The 15,744-nt window shown below is 41.5% G+C and overlaps 3 protein-coding genes across 4 annotated transcripts in view; 2 read left to right on the forward strand and 1 right to left on the reverse strand.

Moving 5' to 3' along the window:
• Positions 1-9,891, reverse strand: part of TSGA10 (testis specific 10) — a 108,948-nt gene extending 99,057 nt beyond the window's left edge. For both annotated transcript variants that reach the window (XM_044925643.2, XM_044925642.2), the window contains exon 1: positions 9,777-9,891. The gene's annotated coding sequence lies outside the window, so the exon portion shown is untranslated. The remainder of the gene's footprint in view (positions 1-9,776) is intronic.
• On the forward strand, positions 4,197-4,472 carry C12H2orf15 (chromosome 12 C2orf15 homolog). The gene is given in 1 exon segment (XM_025262247.2): positions 4,197-4,472. A coding segment is annotated over 1 exon segment (276 nt).
• Positions 9,892-9,994: 103 nt separating the features above from the next.
• LIPT1 (lipoyltransferase 1) lies at positions 9,995-12,932 on the forward strand. The gene is made up of 2 exons (XM_006075844.4): positions 9,995-10,133; positions 11,732-12,932. Exon 2 carries the CDS (start codon positions 11,733-11,735, stop codon positions 12,852-12,854), a length of 1,122 nt encoding a protein of 373 aa, XP_006075906.3. The 5' UTR covers positions 9,995-10,133; position 11,732; the 3' UTR covers positions 12,855-12,932.
• The last annotated feature ends 2,812 nt before the right edge of the window (positions 12,933-15,744 follow it).

Genomic DNA, 15,744 nt, shown 5'->3' on the forward strand with positions numbered 1-15,744 from the left:
TGGAAGAAGCACAAGCTGGAATCAAGATTGCCAGGAGAAATATCAATAACCTCAGATATGCAGATGACACCACCCTTATGGCAGAAAGTGAAGAGGAACTCAAAAGCCTCTTGATGAACGTGAAAGTGGAGAGTGAAAAAGTTGGCTTAAAGCTCAACATTCAGAAAACTAAGATCATGGCATCTGGTCCCATCACTTCATGGCAAATATATGGGGAAACAATGGAAACAATGCCAGACTTTATCTTTTTGGGCTCCCAAATCACTGCAGATGGTGATTGCAGCCATGAAATTAAAAGACACTTACTCCTTGGAAGGAAAGCTATGACCAACCTAGATAGCATATTCAAAAGCAGAGACATTACTTTGCCAACAAAGGTTGTCTAGTCAAGGCTATGGTTTTTCCTGTGGACATGTATGGATGTGAGAGTTGGACTGTGAAGAAAACTGAGCGCTAAAGAATTGATGCTTTTGAACTGTGGTGTTGAAGAAGACTCTTGAGAGTCCCTTGGACTGCAAGGAGATCCAACGAATCCATTGTAAAGGAGATCAGTCCTGGGGGTTCATTGGAAGGACTGATGCTAAAGCTGAAACTCCAATACTTTGGCCACCTCATGCGAAGAGTTGACTCATTGGAAAAGACCCTGATGCTGGGAGTGATTGGGGTCAGGAGGAGAAGGGGACAACAGAGGATGACAAGGCTGGATGGCATCACTGATTCAATGGACATGAGTTTGAGTAAACTCCGGAAGTTGGTGATGGACAGGGAGGCCTGGCGTGCTGTGATTCATGGGGTCGCAAAGAGTCGGACATGACTGAGCGACTGAACTGACTGAATATTTAACATGTTCCACTTTTCTTAAATAACCCAAGGGTTCTGAACTCCAATAGTGGCTTTATCTCCCTGTCTTTTCCACAGATGAAATAGATCAACTAGGTTTTTATAGCTGTTCTCTGATGATCTTGATATAGTATTCGCCTGTCCATTTCAAATGTAATATCATATTTGAAGAGACAAACTATTCTTGTTTTTGCCTAGTGAGTACTCATTTTTTCCCCCACAGTGTATTATTGACAGACAAAAGTATCTTTCATGTTAGAACAAATCTCATAAAAGTGCATTTTAATATGTGCCGTATGTTTTTCCCATCTCTGCTTTGATTTTTTATCAGTATTTGTGCCAGTACATTTTCTCATTTTGTTGCATTAAGATATCATAACTTTGTAAGTATAGCTAGACACTAAAAAATTAAATCATGTCCCAGTTGTTTTAGATAAAGGCAGAAGTCCCAGGAGATACATTTTCTGTGAAATATAATTGTACCTAACTGATAAAATAAGTTACAAGAAGCATGAGCTCTCAAAGACCATCCTACAATGTTATTTTAGGGAAAACAAAGTATTCTCATTTTCTCTTAAGATACTAAGGTTATTTTGAATAAAATGTTCTCATGATCTATCTAGCATTAATTGAAAAAAAATAGAGAAAAATGTACAAACCTCAAAACTTTCTGATGATGTTGAAGGCTTGAGGGGTGAAGGTGATTATTATCATAGGAGATAGGAAAGTACCTCCTCCAGGGAAAAAATTAGAAGAGTTTGAGTATTTACATACGCCACCTTTGTTGTTGTTCTTTTAGTCGCTAAGTCGTGTCCTACTCTTTGCGTCCTATGGACTGTAGCCCGCCAGGCTCCTCTGTCTGGGTGTTTTCCCATGCAGGAATACTGGAGTGGGTTGCCATTTCCTCCTCCAGGGGATCTTCCCATCTCAGGGATCAAACCCATGTCTTCTGTATTAACAGGTGGATTCTTTACTGCTGAGCCACCAGGGAAATCCCAATGGGATTGTTTCTACTAACCTATTTTTTCCTCCTAGTTATGAGTCACATCCTTCTGCTTCTTTTCATGCCTGGTAAGTTCATGGGGTCACAAGGAGTCGGACACGACTTAGCAACCAAACAACAACAAGTTTTTATTGAGCTTTCCAGGTGGCTCAGAGTGAAGAATCTGCCTGCCAGTGCAAGAGATGCAGGAGACAAGGGTTACATCCCTGGGTCAGGAAGATCCCCTAAGGGCATGGCAACCCACTCCAGTATTTGTGCCTGGAGAATCCCATGGACAGAGGAGACCGGCAGGCTACAGTCCACCGTCCAAGAATCAGACACAACTTAGCAACTGAGCACACACAAATTTTTATTGGCTGCCAGATGTTGCAGATTTGACATTGTTGGTGCTGAAGATTTTGGTTTTCCTTTAAATATGTGTAGTTTTATTCTGAAATGCAGTGAGTTTACTTGAAAACAATTTAATCCTTTAGAACTGCCCTGTTGAAAATAGTAACCACTAGCTTCGTGTGGCCATTTGAATTTATGTTATTAAAATGAAATAAAATTTAAAATTTAGTCCCTCATTTGTGCTTTGTACATTTCAAATTCTAACATCGAGCTTTCGTTGGGGGGTCAGTAGAATTCTCACATGCCAACATCCACACGTGACTAGTGGCCAGTATACTAGACAACACATAAAGGGTATTTCTATCATTGTAGAAAGTCCTATTGGACAGACCTGCTTTAGAAGCTTGCTTTTAAGCTTTATTAGGTCCATAGTGGTCTTTATTTAGGGCTAATTTGACTCCATTATTGAGGCAATACCTCAGTGGACACCCCCCTCCTTTTACAACCTTTTTAAGCTCTTTCCTCAATGTTGCACGGTCATCTCTCTTCAGTTGGACATTCATAATAAAAAGTACTGTATCTTTCTTGGAGGCTTTTTTCCTTTACTTTTTTGTGTTATGGTATAATGCACATAACATAACATGTAGCATCCTGGCCATTCTTAGGCGTATCGTTCAGTGAATTAAATACATTCGTAATGCTGTGCTGTCATCACCGCCACTCATCTCCAGAACTCTTTTCCTCTTGTAAAATTGAAACTCTATACCCCTTAAACAACTCCCCATGGCAACCACTATTCTACTTTCTGTATTTTTGATTCGATATCTAGATACCTCACATAAGTGGAGTCAAACAGCATTTGCCTTTTTGTGACTGAATTATTTCATCTAGAATAATGTGCTCAAGATTCATCATGCTTTAGCATATTGCAGAATTTCTTCCTCCTTTTTTAATGCTGAGTAATATATATACACACACCATATCTTGCTTACCCATGATCTATCAATGGACACTTGAGTTGCTTCCACTTTTTAGCTATTTTGAATAATGCTGTGTTGAACATGGGTGTACAAATATTTCTTAAAGGCCCAGAAGTTGGTTTGCCAGATCATATGGTAATTCTGTTTTTAATTTTTTGAGGAACTGTCAAACTTTTCCACAGCAGCTGTACCAATTGTACATTCCCACCATTAGTGCATAAAGATTGAAATTTCTCCACATCATCAACAACACTTGTTATTTTCTTTCTTTCTTTTTTTTTTTTTTAATAGTAACCTAATGGGTATGAGGCAGTATCTAACTGGTAACTGTGATTTGCATTTCCCTAATTATTAGTGATGGTGAACATCTTTTCATGTTATCATTGGCCATTTTGGCCATTCATCTATCTTTTCTGGAGAAATGTCTATTTTAGTCCTTTGCTCAGTTTTGTGTTGGGTTATTTTGTTGTTGCTGAGTTCTCTATATAGTCTGAGTTTCAGTCTTTTATCATATATATGATTTGCAAATATTTTCTCCCATTGATTTGCCCTTCTACTCTCTTAAGTGTTTTATTAACGCACAACATTTGTAAATTTTCATAAGATCTATTGTTTCAGCATCTTTAATTCTTTTTCAGCAGAATGTTTGGCCTTCAATAATAATTTCTTTAATCCAATAATAATAAATTAAAGTTCTTTGTAACAAGAATGATAGGACTAAGTAGAGAAGTTCTCTAATGTTCTGCCAGGAGATAAAACAGAGCATCTGGTGAATTCCTTAAAAAAAACAAAAAGTCTCAGAGAACCCATACAGCCTGCAAACCTCGCACAAAGAAAACAGAAACACTGAGGAAGGGAAGGAGATTTTACTGTGTATTTTTGGCATCCTCACCATGACATTCCATTACAACAAACATTGCCTGAAGTTAGTTGAAATTCCCATTCTATTCTCTTGTTACAGTTTTTCCCTCAAGCAATCAAGGAAGAAACGTGTCCTCTGCTTTAAGAGGTGCCAGCAATCTTATTTTTATTCAGCTGTCCCAATGGGGTTTTCCCCAAGTAAATCTGCTACTCAAGTTTCTGCTTTGCATATGGATTGAAAAGTGGGTGATCGCTTAATGCAAAGGACAGAGAAAAGCAAATTGGAGCCAGTGACTCAGTTATTTCAAAACACCAAGAAAATAAGATTAGAAAACACAGATCAAGAAGCCTTTACAAGGAGCAAAGACACTGGCACAGGATATCTTTCAGAGAAAGCCTTGGGTCCAGTGATGTGTGTTACAGAAAGTGATGGGATAGAAATGACAGATGTCGAATGAACTTATTTTGTATGTTACTAAAGAAACCAAAAATGGCTTTTGACTAAGAGGGCCTGATGAATGAGAGACTTACCTTATTAGGAAAACCTAACAAAATGAAGGAAGATGATCGCTTATTTTTTACTGTTAATGAATCAATGTAGATTGCATCTTTTGATGATACATAAGGCTATGGTTTTTCCAGTGGTCATGTATGGATGTGAGAGTTGGACTGTGAAGAAGGCTGAGCGCTGAAGAATTGATGCTTTTGAACTGTGGTGTTGGAGAAGACTCTTGAGAGTCCTTTAGACTGCAAGGAAATCCAAGCAGTCCATTTTGAAGGAGACCAGCCCTGGGATTTCTTTGGAAGGAATGATGCTTAAGCTGAAACTCCAGTACTTTGGCCACCTCATGCGAAGAGTTGACTCATTGGAAAAGACTGATGCTGGGAGGGATTGGGGGCAGGAGGAGAAGGGGACGACAGAGGATGAGATGGCTGGATGGCATCACTGACTCGATGGACATGAGTCTCAGTGAACTCCGGGAGTTGGTGATGGACAGGGAGGCTTGGCGTACTGCGATTCATGGGGTCGCAAAGAGTTGGACATGACTGAGCGACTGAACTGAACTGAACTGATTCAAAAAAAGTTGCTTTAGAGAGAAGAAACTTTCCAAAATTCAAATTCAAGATTTCTCTCATATTACACTCTATTCTTGTCAAAAATCAGAGGTTTTGTCTAAGGGTATTTAAATGTCACCAAAACATTTTAATTCTAGTGTATTTCTTAAACAAGTGATCAAAACCCAAAAAACAGTGTCCACTTTGACATCAGTATTTCCCATGATTTCTGGTGTATTGCTTTTATATGTTGGATTTCCAGCTGGAGATTTTGCTTTAGAGTACTTTATCTTCCTGCATTTTTGCATTTCTGTTCTGTTAAAAATCACTGGTAGCTAAAGAGGCATTTCACATTTCACATCATCCTTTCAAAACTTTTTTTTTAACCCACACAGAATTCATTTCAGAGTTCACAAAACAGTTTTTCTAAATGTAATAATTTATCTTGCAGATGTTACCATTTTATGCCACCAATATTTAATATAAGAAAACAGCCTAGTTGTTTAAAAAACTATATATATATATATGTTTATATATAAACATATATAGTATATAAATATATATACTATGTATGTATATATATATATGTATAATACTGCTGTTTCAAACTTTTGTGCATTGGAGAAGGCAATGGCAACCCTCTCCAGCACTCTTGCTTGGAAAATTCCATGGACAGAGGAGCCTGGTAGGCTGCAGTCCATGGGGTCGCTAAGGGACATGGCTGAGGGACTTCACTTTCACTTTTCACTTTCATGCATTGAGAAGGAAATGGTAACCCACTCCAGTATTCTTGCCTGGAGAATCCCAGGGACGGGGGAGCCTGGTGGGCTGCTGTCTATGGGGTCGCACAGAGTTGGCCACGACTGAAGTGACTTGGCAGCAGCAGCAGCTGTTTCAAACTACTAGATGTTTCAGTAAGGATGACAAACATATATATATATGTTTATATATACTTCAGTCGTGTCCGACTCTTAGCAACCCCATGGACTGTAGTGCACCAGGCTCCTCCATCCATGGGATTTTCCAGGCAAGAGTATTGGAGTGGGGTGCCATTGCCTTCTCCATACATATATATACATATACGTAAATATGTATATGTATATACATATATAAATATGTATATGCTGTTTCAAACTTTACACATATACGTACATATATATGTATGTATACACACATACACACATATGTGTTTATACATATATACATATTTATGTGTATATACATATACATATTTACGTATATGTATATATAAACATATATATATGTTTGTCATCCTTACTGAAACATCTAGTAGTTTGAAACAGCAGTATTGTCCCAAATAATGTTAGCTGAAATTAAAAACCACTTGTGTCTGGACAGATAGTGACCTGTAAATATTTCTACTATGTATGTTTTGAACATTTTCCTGTACTTTAATATTTAATGGTGATCTCTAATGTCCAGTTGAGTAATATCCTTAATATTGATAAAGGAAAAAGGCATACTCAAAAGGAGAAGTAATCTTTTAGGAGGAAAAATATTCTGTTAATCAGAGAAAAACTAAACATGTTTTTGTAGAGTTTAAAAACACTGAAAGGTATGTAAGCCAATAAGATGACACTTTTTATCATTTATAGAACATAATTCTTTGGGAGACAAAAAAATACACAGATCATTCATTTGGTCACCTAACCTGGCATTGTGCTTGGTGCTTGGGATAGAATTGGGAATAAAACAGCAACTGCCTTCTTTGGTGGGATTCCCTGGTGACTCAGATGGTATAGAATCCATCTGCCAATGCAGGAATTGCAGGTTTGATCCCTGGGTCATGAACATCCCCTGGAGGAGGAAATGGCAACCTACTCCAGTATTCTTGCCTGGAGAATTCCATTGACAGAGGAGCCTGATGGGCTACAGTCCATAGGGTTGCAAAGAGTTGGACATGAATGAATGACTGAAACAATAATAACACCTTTGTAATGCTTACTGTCTACCAGTAGAACATCAGACTAATTATATAAGATACAAATTGTGATGTGTCATGAAGAAAAAGTTAAACAGTCAAACCGACAGGAGACATTACATACACTAGATTTTTATTTTTTTAAACTTGATTTTTAACTGTGGGAGCTAGGAAAGATTCTCTGAAGAGGTGACATTTATGGTTTTGGCAAGGACACGACTGTCCAAGTGAGATGATGGCCGAGGGGACAGAGTTTAGGTGAAGTTTGGCAGGACATCATGATGGTCTGAAAGTGGGGCAAAGAAAGGGTTTCTAGTTTAAAAAAAAAATGGCTAGATGCATGAAGGTTCTCTAGGAGAAAGAGTGAGCTGGGGAGCACGGGTTTTGGACATACCAGTTTCCAAGGCAGGCAGTTCTATGTGTATGGAATGAAAAATACCAATTTGAAAGTTGTATACGGAGTGGTGTCTAAAGTTATGGGAATTAATGAGGTTGCTTAGGGTGAATGTAGAGTGTGAGATAAAGCAACTACAACATTCAGAAGCTGGCCAGTGCTGAGGGAGCTCGCAGAGGCGATGGAAGAGTTGACAGGCTGGTGGAAAACCAAGACAGGATAATGTCAAGACTGCCCACCAATCTTTAAGGTGGGGGCAGTCAACTGAAAGGGTAAATGCAGACTGAAAGTTCACTGGATCTAGCAACATGAATTGAGAAGATCATGGGTTGAGAAGATCCCCTAGAGAAGGAAATGGTAACCTACTCCAGTACTCTTGCCTGGGAAATCCCAGGGACAGAGAAGCCTGGTGGGATAGTCTAAAGGTCCCAAAGAGTTGGACATGACTTAGCAACTAAACTACAACAATATAAACAAAGGGCAACACAATTGTGTGGCTATCTTTAATGATAACTAGGAAAACTTCTACTGGGACTAACTTTGCACAGAATCCATTCCCACCTGCATAATCCAAGAAAGACTTACTCAGAGTGACTTCAATCAAAAGGGTAACATAAAGGAGAATCCATTGTGTCTTTTTTTTTTTTTAATTTTACATAATTGTATTAGTTTTGCCAAATATCAAAATGAATCCGCCACAGGTATACATGTGTTCCCCATCCTGAACCCTCCTCCCTCCTCCCTCCCCATACCATCCCTCTGGGTCATCCCAGTGCACTAGCCCCAAGCATCCAGTATCGTGCATCGAACCTGGACTGGCAACTCGTTTCATACATGATATTTTACATGTTTCAATGCCATTCTCCCAAATCTTCCCACCCTCTCCCTCTCCCACAGAGTCCATAAGACTGTTCTATACATCAGTGTCTCTTTTGCTGTCTCGTACACAGGGTTATTGTTACCATCTTTCTAAATTCCATATATATGCGTTAGTATACTGTATTGGTGTTTTTCTTTCTGGCTTACTTCACTCTGTATAATAGGCTCCAGTTTCATCCACCTCATTAGAACTGATTCAAATGTATTCTTTTTAATGGCTGAGTAATACTCCATTGTGTATATGTACCATAGCTTTCTTATCCATTCATCTGCCGATGGACATCTAGGTTGCTTCCATGTCCTGGCTATTATAAACAGTGCTGCGATGAACATTGGAGTACACGTGTCTCTTTCCCTTCTGGTGTCCTCAGTGTGTATGCCCAGCAGTGGGATTGTGTCTTTATTGTAGCTTTAAATGGAGCCCTGGTTGGGGTATCCGCACCACCTAACTGCGAACTTTGGATGATTCTCACTTCAAAATTCAAGTCTCGATGGTTTCTATTCAAAGGAGAGAGTGATTTCTGTCCAAGACTGAAAAAGGACGACAAATTCTTTGGGCTCCTCTCATTAAGAGGAGGGGTCCATTACTCCACCTCTTAACTCTGGGTTGTCTCTGCTGGTGCTTTGGCCAACAGAGAATGTGGCCGACATGCTACATCGAAGGCTATGCCTGAATGGAAGTGCACCAGCAGCCAGCGAGCACCAGCTGCCGGGGGTGTGACTAAGACGTGTGAATAAGCTTGTGGAGCCCTCGGCTCAGCCAACCTGTGCTGAATGCTCATTGAAGCCACCCAAGCAAGCCTTGCCCATATAAATGTTCAGTTCAGTTCAGTTGCTCAGTCGTGTCCGACGCTTTGCAACCCCATGAATCGCAGCACTCCAGGCCTCCCTGTCCATTACCAACTCCCGGAGTTTACTCAAACTCATGTCCATCGAGTCGGTGATGCCATCCAGCCATCTCATCCTCTGTCGTCCCCTTCTCCTTTTGCCCCCAATCCCTCCCAGCATCAGAGTCTTTTCCAATGAGTCAACTCTTCGCATGATAGAAATAATAAATCGTTGCGTTAAGCCACTGGCGTTTGAGGCAGTTTAACGACTGATCTGATCTGACAGTTACCTAGAACTTTGCCTGCTGGGGGAATTTCCCATCTGGCTAAGCCCCACAAGGATGTTCTTGCCAACTGCATTGAGGGATACCCTGAGTGGGGACGTTCATGGCCCTCGGTGTGTTTGTTTTCCGGCTATCTCCTTCCTACCTGTTACCATCTCTGTATTGGGAATACCAGCGTTTATTCCTTTAAATGCCATTTGTCTTTTAAAACGGATTTTAGTTTCGTCCCCTTCCAACTGGAGTTGCTTGCCTGCCCTTTGGACTATGAGACGCGCAAAGCTCAGCACAATGCTTGGATAAATGTTCAGTGAAGAGCATGCGACCCGACTACTCTGGGTACCTGGCGGGCCCCCTCCAGCCTGACTCGGCTCCGCGCCTACCTGCGCCCTGCTGACACCTCCTCCATCCCCCGGGCCGGCTCTGGGCTGTGTCGCGGGGAACCTCCATCTGGCCTGGGGCTCTAGGACTTTCGATACTACTATAATTACTGCTATTATTAGAAAGGGAGTGGCGTCCCTGTTTCCGATGGGGCTTGGCGCCAACGAGGGAGCACCGCAGGACGCCCCCCCACAACCGGAAACCCTCAGCCACGCCCCTCCCGGCGCTTCCGGTGCTCCGCCCCACGCTGGCCTGGGCGGCTGGCAGAGCGGCCGCATGCGCAGCCGGCTGGGCTTCGGGTAGCCCGCGTACCTCGCACACGGGCCTGCGAGCGGCTTGGGCGCGACCGGAAGCGGCAGGTGTGTGAAGCCGGAGGCGTGGCGGGTGCAGGCTGGCAGCGTGGGCCCCGGGCACTGGCAGCGGTCGGGCACCTCCGATCCCGGGGCGCTGCAGGCCCCGCGGGGTCCGCTTAGAGTTTGGGAGGACCTGGCTCCACGGTTAGGACCGGTTTATCCTCAACACAGGAGGGTCCCAAGTTAGGCATGTGGGGTTGCAGTCCTTGGCGCGCCCTTCGAGAGCCAAAAAGCCGAAATCAGACAGGCACACGGCCGTCCTGAGACTCTGGATAAGTTAAGTGCTAAGAGATGGGATCGTGTCAGCACAGCCACAGATTTCAGTGGAGCTGGAAGACTGGTAGTGGAACTCCATGGGGAGAGAGTCCCCAAGGCCCTCTTACTGTTGTAGGACTCTGTTTGCCTGGAATATGCTACTCCCATCAACGTGGTAAAAAGCATCAGATGTGGAGACTCAGTTTAGTTATCCCTTCCTCTGTTAAACCTCTCCTAATCTTTCTAGATAGAGTGTAAACTGGTTCCGCTTTCTGTAGTATCAAGGTATAGCGAGAGTGATGAAAATATGAAGACTCTACCATAGAAATTATTCCTCCAGGACGTAACTACAAAATAATTTGGCCTAGTTATGGATTTTACTACCCCAGTCCATCCCAGGCCTTTAACCTAGAAGAAAATTATGACCATTCTAAGAAATGGAATTAAATGGTTTCTTTACAATCATAGCTAGTCAGAAGACTTCATTATTATAGCTAGTAGTTTCACTCATCAGCACTGCTAACAAATAACGTGTGAAGTGTTGAAACATAATAAAATTGTTCCTAACCTTTCTAAATAACCTTGCTACTCTGACCTCTCCCCTGACCTCAGGAGGATCCATCCTAATTTAATATTGATCAAAATAAAACAGGCTGACAGTAAATCATGTATCTCACAGTCAAATAGAAATCACATTTCAAGTATTATAAGGACATAAATCTATATACACTGATGTTCATTGTTGATAACACAGAAGGACTAGAAACAACCTAAACTTACAAACTAAGAGATTGGTTGAGTAAAAGGTGGTGTTATCTGACAATGAAATATTACACATTAAGACTGATGTAAAAATTGGTTTAACATTGAGTTAAAGTTTGGTTACGCTTCTGGTGGGGAAGTGTATGTGGATTTACACATGCACAGAAAAAAATGGGTACACACCAACATGTTCACTGTAATTACTTCCCAGTGGTGGTGGTATGGATTTTTTTTTCCTTGCCTGTCTGTATTTTCTCATTTTTCTCAATGAATGTGTATTACCTGTGAATTCAAAATAATTCTTTGGCTTTGAGGTATATTAATAATTATTTTCAGCTTTATTATTTGAATAATCTCTGCCCTTATTCCACTTCAGCTAAAACAATTTGAGGTTTGTATGATTTATTTCCTTTGAGTACTCTGTTGGAGAAGTTTTATTAAAGACTAATGGTAAAGCCAAAAGGCAAGAAAAGCAACCAGACTGAATACTTAGATAAGTTTGGATCAAATAACCAAGAAGTGATAGCTACAAAATAGAATTTAATTTTCTTTTTCTTGATCATTAATTTGTCTTCCATTTTTGACAGCATGCTAATCCCATTTTCCATGAAGAATTGCTTCCAGTTACTTTGTAATCTCAAGGCCCCAGCAGCTGGCTTTAAAAACACAGTTAAAAGTGGACTCATTTTACAGTCGATATCCAATGACGTTTACCACAATCTGGCTGTAGAAGACTGGATCCACGACCATATGAATTTAGAAGGCAAGCCAGTCCTTTTCTTGTGGAGGAATTCTCCCACTGTGGTAATTGGTCGGCATCAGAACCCTTGGCAGGAATGTAACCTGAATCTGATGAGAGAAGAAGGTGTGAAACTGGCTCGGAGGAGAAGTGGAGGAGGGACAGTCTACCATGATATGGGTAACATCAACTTGACTTTTTTTACAACCAAGAAAAAGTATGATAGGATGGAGAATCTAAAATTAGTTGTGAGAGCCTTGAAGGCTGTCCACCCACACCTGGACGTGCAGGCTACTGAAAGATTTGACCTTTTACTTGATGGACAGTTTAAAATCTCAGGAACAGCTTCCAAGATTGGCCACAATGCAGCTTATCACCACTGCACTTTGCTATGCGGTACTGACGGGACCTTCTTATCATCTTTGCTGAAGAGCCCTTACCAAGGGATCAGGAGCAATGCCACTGCCAGCACACCTGCCTTAGTGAAAAACCTTATGGAAAAAGATCCCACTCTGACCTGTGAAGTAGTGATAAATGCTGTTGCCACAGAGTATGCTACTTCTCATCAAATCGATAATCACATTCACCTAATAAACCCAACAGACGAGACAGTGTTTCCTGGAATAAACAGCAAAGCCATAGAACTACAGACCTGGGAATGGATATATGGCAAAACTCCGAAGTTCAGTGTAGATACTTCCTTCACTGTGTTACATGAACAGTCACACGTGGACATTAAAGTATTCATAGATGTCAAGAATGGGAGAATTGAAGTCTGTAATATTGAAGCACCTGATCATTGGTTGCCACTGGAAATATGTGACCAGTTAAATTCAAGTCTTATTGGTAGTAAGTTTTCCCCAATTGAAACGACAGTGCTAACAAGTATATTACATAGAACATACCCAGGGGATGATGAGCTACACAGTAAATGGAATATTCTGTGTGAAAAAATTAAGGGAATAATGTGATTCCAAGTAAATTTCTTAACGTTGACAGTTTTGATGAGAAAATTAAAATGTTTACAGTGCATTTTTTTAAAAACTTCATTCCTGGCTGTGAATGGGCTTTCTCTAGTTGCAATGCGTGGGCTTCTCATTGTTGCAGAGCTCAGGCTCTAGCCTCGAAGGCATCAGTAGTTGTGACTCGAAGGCTGTAAAGCACAGGCTCAGTAGTTACAGCACACAGGCCTGGTTACCCTGGGGCATGTGAAATATTCTTGGACCAAGGATCAAACCTGTGTTCCCTGCATTGACAGGTGAATTCTTAACCACTGGACCACCAGGGAAATCCGTGTCTGTCTTCATTGGTTTTAATACTGGGCTGGCTAAAGGGTTCATTCAGGATTTTCCATAAGATGTTAATGCAAAAACCGAAACAAACTTTTTGGCCAACCCTATACTTGACTGCACTTGTATTTCAGCTCTTTCTTTTGTTACCATCTTGGGGTTGGATACCATATTGAACACTCTGACCTCACAGTTCTTTTTCTTACCACTAGGGAATATAACCCTGGCTTCTTGATACTATAAACTATAAATTTCTCCCTTTTAATTACATTTCCCTATCCTTTCATTCTCTCCCACTAAATCAAGCTTACTGCACTTTTCTAAGCCAATATCTTTTCTCCAGTCTCTTGCTTCATCTCTATTTCTTACCAGCATTCTCATATTTCTCTTGACCTATTATAGCCACTCTTTTTTTCAACAATTGATTTTCCACTCATATAACTAGATGGTGGGCGATGCTAGAAGAAAATTCACATAATCATGCAGATTAGTGTCTTCTCAGGCGGCGCTAGTGGTAAGGAATCCACCTACAATGCTGGAGATGAAAGAGACTTGAGTTTGACCCCTGGGTGGAGACCATCCCCTGGAGTAGGAAATGGCAACCTGCTCCAGTATTCTTATTTGGAAAATTCCATGGACAGAGGAGCTTAGCAGGCTACAGTCCGTGGGGTTGCAAAGAGTCAGACACAACTGAGCTCACACACGCGCATGCTCACACACAGATTTGCCCAATTTCATATTTATAGTTTTTCACTTGTTTTTGTTCTGTAGGCGTCAGATTCAACTCACTTCTGTTGACTGCCTCTCATTCACCAGTAAACCCTTGAGCAGCAGTCTTTCAGAAATGAGCTCCTTCAGCTGCTTATGTTTTCTACTTCAATTTTTCTCATTTCATTCAATCTGAGATAGAAATACCTCCTCTTCCTTAAAGCTGAGCCCCCTAATTGTACTGTGGATTTTTCTTCTCCAGCTTTTTTAAAAAAATATTTAAGCTGCGTATGGTGTTAGTTGCATCACTGAGATCATTTGTTGCAGTGCACAGGTTCTCTAATTGCGGCTCTGGGGCTTAGTTGCTCCATGCATGTGAACTTGTACTTCCCCGACCAGGAATTAAACCCATGTCCCCTGTATTTCAAGGTAGATTTTCTACCACTGGACCACCAGGGAAGTCTGTTTGTGTTTTGTACTATCAATTATTTATCTCCTTTATCTTGCATAAGTCTATCTCAACTTTTACTGAATCATTAGTACTCTTGCCTGGGAAATCCCATGGGCAGAGGAGCCTGGTAGGCTGCAGTCCATGGGATCACTAAGAGTCAGACACGACTGAGCGACTTCACTTTCACTTTTCAGTTTCATGCATTGGAGAAGGAAATGGCAACCCACTCCCCTGTTCTTGCCTGGAGAATCCCAGGGACGGGGGAGCCTGGTGGGCTGCCGTCTGTGGGGTCGCACAAAGTCGGACCCAACTGAAGCGACTTAGCAGCAGCAACAGCAGCCTTAGTGAATGGACATGTGAATGTCTCCCCCGTCTCAAAGACTGCTGCTCAAGGATTTACTGTTTCTTTCCATTCCATGGTTGCCAAACTGCTTCAAAGAGTAGCACTCCTGCCAACAATTTAATGTCTCTATAGTTCACTCACATACTAATTTCTACAGTAGTTCCTGTTTATTGAGTGCCTACTCTGTGCCTACTTTGCTAGTTGTTGGATGTTCCTGGTAACAGAGACATGGTCACTGACCTTCAGTTCATTTCAGTTCAGTTCAGTCGCTCAGTTGTCTCCGACTCTCTGCAACCCCATGAACTGCAGCACACCAGGCCTCCCTGTCCAACGCCAACTCCTGAAGCCCACCCAAACTCATGTCCATTGAGTTGGTGATATTATCCATCTCATCCTCTGTTGTCCCCGTCTCCTCCTGCCCTCAACCTTTCCCAGCATCAGGGTCTTTTCAAATGAGTCAGCTCTTCGCATCAGGTGGCTAAAGTATTGGGAGTTTCACTTCAACATCAGACCTTCCAAAGAACACCCAGGACTGATTTAGGATGGACTGGTTGGACCTCCTTGCAGTCCAAGGGACTCTCAAGAGTCTTCTCCAACACCACAGTTCAAAAGCATCAATTCTTCAGCGCTCACCTTTCTTCACAGTCCAACTCTCACATCCATACATGACTACTGGAAAAACCATAGCCTTGACTAGACAGACCTTTGTTGGCAAAGTAATGTCTCTGCTTTTCAATATGCTATCTAGGTTGGTCATAACCTTCCTTCCAAGGAGTAAGCGTCTTTTAATTTCATGGCTGCAATCACCATCTGCAGTGATTTTGGAGCCCAAATAAAGTCTCTCACTGTTTCCACTGTTTCCCCTTCTATTTGCCATATAGTTATGGACCAGATGCTATGATCTTAGTTTTCTGAATGTTGAGCTTTAAGCCAACTTTTTCACATTCCTCTTTTACTTTCATCAAGAGGCTCTTTAGTTCTTACTTTCTGCCATAAGGGTGGTGTCATCTGCATATCTGAGGTTATTGATACTTCTCCTGGCAATCTTGGTTCCAACTTGTGCTTCCTCC

Source organism: Bubalus bubalis, chromosome 12 (assembly GCF_019923935.1).
Source record: "Bubalus bubalis isolate 160015118507 breed Murrah chromosome 12, NDDB_SH_1, whole genome shotgun sequence".
NCBI lineage: Eukaryota > Metazoa > Chordata > Mammalia > Artiodactyla > Bovidae > Bubalus > Bubalus bubalis.